This window comes from Atta cephalotes, assembly GCF_000143395.1.
Source record: "Atta cephalotes unplaced genomic scaffold scaffold00043, whole genome shotgun sequence".
In the NCBI taxonomy this organism is placed as follows: Eukaryota; Metazoa; Arthropoda; class Insecta; order Hymenoptera; family Formicidae; genus Atta; species Atta cephalotes.
In genome coordinates, this window is record NW_012130107.1 from 268,642 (window position 1) to 278,304 (window position 9,663).

The 9,663-nt window shown below is 39.6% G+C and overlaps 1 protein-coding gene across 1 annotated transcript in view; it reads right to left on the bottom strand.

Annotated features, from left to right (window-relative positions):
* The window catches only part of LOC105622333 (POU domain, class 6, transcription factor 2), a 110,990-nt gene extending 104,179 nt beyond the window's left edge, over window positions 1-6,811 (bottom strand). The window contains exons 1-3 of the mRNA XM_012203751.1: window positions 6,712-6,811; window positions 3,683-3,854; window positions 3,248-3,386 (exon numbers count right to left, since the gene is read on the bottom strand). Coding sequence (XP_012059141.1) covers window positions 3,248-3,386; window positions 3,683-3,854; window positions 6,712-6,811 — 411 coding nt within the window. The remainder of the gene's footprint in view (window positions 1-3,247; window positions 3,387-3,682; window positions 3,855-6,711) is intronic.
* Window positions 6,812-9,663: the final 2,852 nt, after the last annotated feature.

Sequence of the window (9,663 nt, forward strand, 5' to 3'; positions counted from 1 at the left end):
GAGAGAGAGAGAGACAAGCTACTACACGGAATACAAAACAAAACTATCGCTTACGCGCGCAGCATCACCATAAATCCCAAGTGTATGGCTACGTAGGTCGTATTCGCGCGTGAGATAGTGCTCGGAGTGGAGAATGTATCAAAATCAGGCGCGAGGTTGCTTTATGGACGGGAACGCTCGTAAATACGCACTTCTGGTACTCCTGCTCGACTACGGAACGGCCGAGACTCCGGAGAAACTGCCTGGATACGTTAGGCGATAGAGAAAGGGCTACGAAATAGCTTCTACGGGATGCTAATAAAAGATAGAACTGGCTAGATAAACTCACGCAGGCGATATCGCTTCTCGCTAACGCTATTGTTCTGGACATCGTCATCTTCTGATCGATGTCGACGGTGAGAAACAATTGATTACACGAAATACTGGAGAGTTTAGGATTTTCAAGATCAATTTGAATTTTTTATTTTAGCCTGATTGCAGCAGCTGGTTCACGTTAATCTCAATTAATTTTTAATTTCCAATAATAGAATAATTAAATAATTTTCTTTATACGTTTATATTATGTATATTTAGCTTTATATTCTAAATAATACAAAAAGAGATGATAAAACATAAATCAGAATTAGTTAATGCAGATTTTTGGCGCAATTCAGCCAGAACCGTGCGATCGTATCGTAACTTTCGTTTAAGCGAGGCATGGCGGAAATAATTCCATTATGGCATTACGCAGGAAAAAAAGCATGTATTGTGTCCCGTATCTGTCTTGAAATTGCCGGCGGGGAAAATCCAGCCTCGGGAATACATTTTTAACATTAATACAAATTTTTATTATTTTTTTATCTTGGCAAAAAAAAATCCCTTTTATCGGAAAGTAATTACATACTGCATAATATATAAATGTATCTAAACCAGTAGCCCTTGTTTCCGTGTGTTCCGATGAAAAATTTGCGCTCCGTGTTTAAAAATTAATATGAAATTTTTTATTACTTTTTATCTCGGCAAAAAAATCTCTTTTATTGCAATATAAAATAATTACGTATTTTATAAAAAAAATTTCACGTAAAAAAGGATATGTTACGATCCAATTCGAAAATGAAAAAATTGATCGTATATTAAATATTGTCTGGTCGATTGGCACGAGTTCGCTGCGTGAAGAGCGAGTCCGTATTGATGAAAGCCCCTTCTAATGCCAGTAATAATGTGCTAAAAAGTAGGTGCACTTTACTTAGAAAAAATGTCTTGACAATTCCAAGGCGTTAAACGAACACGCGAGAACGAGCGGAACACTTAAACATCAACGGTTAACAGATACGAACCTTCGACGAGTGTTTCGCACGCATCGCGAATGTAGTGCACGCGTTTTACACGCACGCTCTCCGCAAAAGCGGAGTAGATTGACATTTTCAATCGCTCACGAACCGTTATTAAAACGTCATGTACACGGACGAGCGGCCGTCGCTTGACGGGAAAATTTGACTTACTGGATCTCGGCTGTCCCCCCGATTGCCTGGCCTGCCTTCCACGACTGTATTTTGCTTCAATCAATTACAAAATACTGGCGGCCAGCTTAACGACAAATGCACCGCGAGATGCAAGATAAGCGAGACTCGATAAGTTGCAGTTGACAAGAGACGGCAATGATTATCAAGTTTGTGCGACGCTTCTTGCGCTTCTTACGCTTCCTTCGTCGCAATACATACACACTAACAACCTGTAAAGCAAAGAGCTCGAGTGGATATTCATCATTTGCGTAAATTATTTTCATGTTGCTACACAGACTTCGTCAAATGGCGATTATTTATTCATGTGTTATAGTTCGCAGAACTATCAGATATAGAAAAATGCGCATAAAGTTTTATCATTAAATTATTAGAATTTAATTAAATTACTATAATTTAATTAAAATTATAAAAATTTCATACTTTTGATTTATCTCAAAGCGATCACGACGCTTTCATTTTTTACGATAATTTTCATCAAACGATATGCTAATGTCTACTGATATTATCTACGAGATTTTTACTCCTTAATAAAGTATGTTTAACTCATTCCGCGGAACGCTTCAATTAGCACATTACGTCAGAGTCTTACATATGTCTTACAGAGTCTTACCGTGAAATCAACACAATCGATTCCTTAGTTTAATACAATTGTGTCTAATACCTAAAGAACGCATCAATACTTCTCATTCTTAGCAAGTGAACGATCATATTATGCACACCCAAGAGGACAATCATTCGTAAGGCGCATTCACAACGAGAATATGCTAACGGATTCCTGAAACATTTTCCCGAACGATTCCCACACGATTCAAAGTCTATGGAATTCCCTTACGAGTCGTAGAAATAATATAGTTACATCTTCAGTAGACGAGAAGAATGGATCGATGCGCCGTGATCGAAGTAACTTTCGCCGTATATGTGATATGTATGACTTCGTATGAGCGCATATATATATATATATATATATTCACGTTTCTACTTATAATCGCATAAAATACCGCATCAAAAATCATTTTGGAAATTTAGAATTAAATGCAAAAGAGATAACCTTTAATTCATTGAATCATAAAATTGATAAAATGTAATAATAATACTTATTCGCTAATTCTCAAAATTTTGTATATAAATTTTATAACATTATATACGTAATTATTTATATCACAAAATAAAAAAAGAGAGAGAGCTTTAGCAGCGCAATAAATAATATGTAAATATATATGCAATATTTATATATTAATAAACTGTAATCAATATTCTTTCAGTTTTTCATTTAACGCAAACCAAATAAATTTTCCCATAAGATAAGATTTCTTCTTATTCTGTTATAATTTCTTGCATACATCTTTTCTGATACTTATTCAGTAAAAAAAATCGTATCCAGTTACTTAGAAATAATTCATGAATTCCAAAGTTCATGAATTATTTCTAAATAATTGGGTTATTCGTGTTTCCTTAGAGCATATGTACGTTCAAGTAAAAAGTAAAGAGGAAACAGATCGAAGATCTGTTTCAGACAGATACCGTATTTGTTGATCTTGCTTACGAGGAGGACTGCAGGATACAGCAGGACACAAGCGGGCCGCGTGAATGCAGGGAGCAAGGTGTTAGTCCGCACGGAATTTCCTACGCTTGATGCCGGATACGAGGCTTAATTGCACCGCCACACAATGTAAATATGCCGCGTCAGTTAACCGTCTGTCCACGTACACGCACGCGTAATACGCACGCGCATGAACGAAACCGACCGCTCTGTCATCTACGATAATGCCCGTTGTGTCATCGTTCACCAGTGCGTTATCATTCGCAATGAATTCTTGTAAATGTATCGCATCTTCCTCATTTGCCGCTGAATACCACTTTGTGTTTAATTTTCCGTTTTTACAGCTAATCGACATTATTTTCGTTTTCGTATCATGTTTTCTTAGCGTGTATTATATCAAGATTATATTTTTCGATGTTGTATGTGTGTTTGTAACAAAAATTAATTATTCAGAAAATTTGTATTAACAAATACGAATTTCACATGAATATAAAATTATTGGATTCTTTATAGTAATAGAGATAATCATCAGTTTCAATGTTAAAAGAGCAAGATTGCACATAGCACGCTGAAATTTCTTTAGCTGATGCTCGTATTATTTTAGTTTCGGACGTCTGTTACTCCCGTAGATCCAAGCTACCTGACCACGTATTCCTCTTTTCCTTTCCACAGCACCGATAGAGAAACGTAAACAGTATGTACGGTGACCTCGCCGTAGGAAGTTTCTAATCCCTGTGGCGGGCTAACGTTCAAATCTACCATGAGCTCGCCTAGCGGATAGTTACACCTCGGTCCAGAGATACAGGTAATGCCTGTTTACAGATATCGGGGCAAACATTAATACAGAGTAGTCTCGGCGCACACCGGAGGATTATATTATTCTTGGGCAGCCGAACGGTCACTAACTTCGCAATGAAATTCATCCTCCAGGCACGAAGATTGTTTCCATATTTGTTCTCTGTTACGTAACGAACACCTTGCAACAACCATAAATGGATCCAAACGCGATAACGAAGTTAATTTACAAATTAATTCTGTTATTTATCAACATTACATTTCGATCGAAATTTTTACAAAGCCAGAAACTTACTGCTCATATCCTGTTTGATTAATACAACATTGCGCTTCGAGCTTCCAAATTGAATTTTTATAATTGTCAATTTATTACAATACAGACACTTTTGATAGCTTTAGATGCATCGACATTTCCAATTCCATAATTTAAAAGCAAGCTGATATTTGTCACTTTGTGTCATTATACGGACAGCGATATATTGGAGCTTACATAATTAATAATTGTTTTATTTTTCAAAGCAACAACATTTGTGTGCGAAATAACTAATATATATATGTTGAATAATATTTCTAATTTCTTTCCATTTTAGAAATACCGATAAATAAGAAATACACAATGTACACTTTCGACATCAACAAATCTATTTCTTATCATTCTCCTTCCATCCCTTCGCGTGAGACTCGAAGGCCAGAGACGAAGGATCGACAGTGACAGTTGCCTCTGAAGAGCGACTGGATGGCACCGACGAGACGCACACTCGTGCAGTATCATCCCTTTCAACCCTGTACTTAGGGTGACCATCTCATTTATATAGTAAAACAGAGTCGCGCAATGGTGAAGCAGGGACGGGAGTTGAGTTTGTTTGTCGAGCAAACGTTTGCCGACGACACCGCCGGACACTGGTGCCTAGCTCGCTCTGGTCCTTGGTACAAGTCTGTCCGGACCACTGGAGGAGGGTACAGGGTGGTGGAAGGGGTGGGGATTTAATACCATCTCCCAGGATGAACAGTGGTGGTCAAATAACTTTGCCAAGTGATTCTCTGCGACGGTATTAATGTGTCTGACCCTTTCGGATTTCTGCTCCATCGCGAAATGTCGATAATCTGTGGATGGTATCTTTCGTAGGTCATCAAACGAGCTCATCGATTCTGCAGCATAAATTGCATAGCATATAAATTGCTTTCGTCTCTTGCTGCCATCCGTTCTGTTCGAATAATTTTTTATATCTTGAAATGTATCGAACAAATCACTGTCATTTATAATTCTACCTATATTTATATATTTCTTTTTTATTTCATATTAAAATTAAATATACAATTCAAACTTACGATTTCTTTAAAAAATTATAATACCATATTTAATTCATTGTTTAAATATAGAATGTATTTAATATTAAAGTTTATATATGATGGTTCGTGAATTCAAGATTCCATTCGTCTTATTCCAAGATCCAAACATCAAGGTCGTAAATCCATCAATAAATCCCTGCGCCCTCCTCGCGGTGACCACATTTGCTTAGGGATAAGAAGCAAAGACAAGCATACGGGGGCGGAGGTGTAAGTCTGTAGGGCAGTGAGGAATGGCTCGGTCTAGCGGGCCTTTAGCCCCGGCTTAGCATGTACTGGAAACACCATCCCCTATCCTTCGTGTCGGGGCCAAGTTATACCCGCAAACAGTCGTACATTAGTGCCTGCAGGAGTCCTGCAGGATTTATAAGGGGCGCCCGCGGGCGCACGGGAGGCTATGCGGCCGTCTCTCGATGGTTAAAACTAGAAGAGACGAAGTGCGGGCAGGGGTATGGGAAAGCGAGAAGATCCGAGAGGAGGTCAATCCAGCAGAGAGGGCACACTGCGAAAGCTTTACGAAATTCTAGATAGCTACTTTGACCCGTTGTTCGATTAGTAATGAGTTTACCGATATCTATGAAATCTGCCGATACTGTTCTTCATCTAATCCAATCATATTGTTACGAAGCAACAAAGCGTTTTCCGCGATCCTTGTTGGAAATTTCACGTCTTATCGACATTTCGGACGGTACGAGAACTTATTTTGACATTAGAGAATCAAAGTGCAATGCTCCTCTCGACTGTGCTGAAGTGTTTCAGGCCGGTTCCGCGCTTTAACGAGCAATTGGCACATACCAGAAACGGACGAAACATCAGCGACGAGTTTAAACTCTGGAGTCTCTAAGAGTTCCATTCGGTACGTGAGCACGTCGCCAGAGGGTTGGATCGGCTCCACGAGCAAGTCGGGGAGAGGGAGTGAGGGCCCGGTGAAGGGGTTCGGTCAGGGCCGGCCGATGCAGGAGAGAGAATGAGGTGGTGGGTGGTGTAGCCAGTGGTCAGCACACTTGGCCGACCCTACTTCGCTAACTAGTTTAATGATATATGTTGAGCTACAAGCGCCTTGATTAATCGTTAACTAATGTTGGACCTCGTAGTGTAGCAGTACCAGCGCACCATCGCCAAGCAGCACCGAGGTACGCCAGGATGGGTCGGGAAAGGGGTGGTGGCGCGGAAGACAGGAAGGGCGAAGGTTTCTACCGCAGCCTTACCCTCGTCGAATCCACTGCTCGTGAATTCGAGCGTGGCCAAACAGAAATCTAATCTCACTCAACGTATAATTTGATTTATGACTCGCGGCCGCGTAGTAACGAAAGGAGAGAGAGAGAGAGAGAGAGAGAGAGAGAGAGAAGTGTGTGCATGAGAAAGAGAAAAAAAGGTCGCAAAGGACAAGAGAGAAAGAAAAGAAGGAAAAAAACGAAGAAAAGATAAAAGGAAGGAACAGACCAGTTCCAAGGCGTCGATGCAATTTGTTGTAATGTCTATCGTTTTTCAGAAGAGGGGATGCGCATAGTTCGTACGCAAATTTACGTCTCGCGAGATACGTCCCAAAACCCTCCTCAGCCTCCTCGAATTGAATTAACTCGGCGTCTTCCCCCGTCCTGAGCTCCGCACGTGGAACATTGGTCATCCCTAATTCGCTTATGGCCCTCGATCAATTAAGTCGTCGGCCATTCGCGCAAATCCCAGTGACCCTCCCCCTCCTTTCCTCCATTCTCCTGTACTTGCTTCAAGATAAAGCTCTCACTACGCATTATAACTGAATACGTTTGTCACGAATATAAATTTGTAAATGTCTTATATCATTGTATACACTGTATTTTTATCTCAATAAACTAATAATTCTGATAATTAATTTATCATGATACAAAACAATTTAGAACGATATTTTAATCATTATTTATAAAACAGATTTTTTTTTTAATTAAAATAACAATTTCAATGTGATTCAATAGTACTTTCATAATAGCACTTTCATAGAACAATGATATTTGCGAACATCGAGTTTGCGAAAATTCACGTTAAATACAAGAATAACATTGAAATTTCGATCAATTTAGAAATCGCTGATTATAGTTCGAATAGAATAGAACGACGAATGCGGTTAACATATCACGTTACCGAAAACGTTTCGCGGAGAAGTGCAATGGTAGGGAGAAGGGAAGTAGAGGGTGGCTCAGGGATGCAAGACACCGTGAAATTACCAGCAGAGTCTCCCATCCCCAGAGGGGTGGGTGGGCGGCGGAACGGACTCTGTCCACTCCGCGCCCTAGGAACCACTGTCCAGGCGGGTATTTGTCTTGTCTCCTTGTTTATGAGATCCAACATTGTTATTTGGCACCGCACCGGGGAGTTCTCGGTGCCATGCGGCCGGTAGTTTCCGGCGAGTTTCCTACTTTAAAAGGCCGCGTCCCGGAGCGCGATTACGTTCTGACTTATCCGCGGTTCTTCCCGCTCCACGATCGTCTTTAATCAAGGTCCGCTTGGACACTCGCGAGATACGATTAAACTTTGCACCAACAACGTCAGACAATGTAAAGTTCGGACTTTTCGACTAGACTATTTGAAATTAAGTTTTTCGTAAAATGTAGAAAAGTCGTGTTCCGATCTAAATCATTTTTAACCTTTAGAAAACGGAGTTCTATTTTTTAAATCTTGCACTTTTTCCTTAAGTAAGATTTGTTATAATTCATTATTTCATTGTATTTCTTGCCTCAAAATATGATGACACTGTTTCACTATAGTGGTCCTTTCATCCTGTAAAGATTAATACTGCAAATTCATACATCTAAAGTCAGTACATTAATACTTAATGTACATTTAAAACATGCAATTTATTTAAATAATTAAATTTCAATGATAAATTTGCTTTTTTACTAATGTCGAAGATAAACATAACTGTTTTTCATTCATTGTCTGCATGTTGGGGAATAATAGGAGCGTGGTTAATCGTGACAATGCATTAACGTATTACACATGAGTTATCACAAGCAATGCGGAGTTCATTCGATCTAAAGTATTCATAATAATGATCGCGTTGGCACGGAATTTCTCCGGAGCATTATCGTTAGGTTAGGCCGCATTTTCAATTAAATTATCCGTCGCAATCGCGGCACCTTATCGTAAGTGTAATATGTTCTCGATTGCGCGGCAAATATCGAACTGGTTCGGACAATAGTACCATATATGACTAAGCGAATTGCAATCACGTTTCCGTTGTGCTTAGCGTTGCTCGTCGCAAGATATATTATTTTAAATCAATCGAAATAATGTTATCTGCCTCATTTACCCAGATTATTTATCCAGATTAAAATTCTTTTCTCTTTTCGCAAAGTTGATCATATTCTTTGTTTTATAAGTATAAAATAAAGATTGCAACTATAAATATTGATATCAGGAGTAATAACGATATTGTTGAATAAATATCGGCGATATAAACGAAATAAACGATAAACTCTGAATTAAGATCGTTAAAATTAATCGATTGAAAAAGAGAAAGAGAGAGAAAACAATACTAAAGATAATCATTCTGTCGCGTAACTGATCTACTTGCCATTACAGAAAGATATAGAAAAATTATATATCGGGAGATTTCTCACGAATAAAATAACGGTTGGTCCGTTCGTAGAGTATTTAGTTATATCAGAGAATTGAATTCTTAATCAAAGTATATGAATTCTTGGAACCTCGTTGAAAGATGCACCGCAATTAAATTAGTGTTGACCGAGCAGTGGACGTAGCATGTGTTTCAAGTGTAGATGATTAAGTATGTGGGTCATTTAATGCTTGTCAAACGACCGAAAGAAACACCCTTCCTCCTTCATCATAGGATATTACTCGTCTGATCGCCTGATACGGACGGCAAATTCGAGCGAATTAAATCTGCTAAAGCCACATTATTCCTTTAAAAGTGTGCACGATAAATGTTCGTTACAAAAACTCGTCAGCGACTATATCGTGACGGAATTGGCGCAAGGAAGGGTGAGTGAAGGGAGGATACGGAGGGGTGCTGCGTTGGAATCATATCAGGGTGGAGATTGAACGAATGACACCGTGAGCAAATTTCTGCGATCGGTAGAACGACGAAAGCGAGCGTCACCCTCAAAGAGCGTCCGGCAATTAATTTTACAAGGGCGCAAAAGAAAGCAAAAAGTAAACAGCCCGGCGCGCATCCCGGGTCCATCGTCGCGACGATGGGTTTTATATCTCCGCTAGTTGTCAGGCCAACGAGTTCTGCCTCGTTGGCCACCGCGTATAATGTCCACCGTCAATATAAGCTGTCGGATGCTTTTTCCTAAATTGACAGATTTTCAATTTAATCAAGTTCCAATCTAATGGAAAAATGCCCGATCTATCGGTCGCGCGAGTAAGTGCGCGCGCACACACACACACACACACACACATACACACACACACACACACACACACACACATACACGTATGTGCAGCGCGTCTGTGTGCGTATATGCCGACGGGGATGCA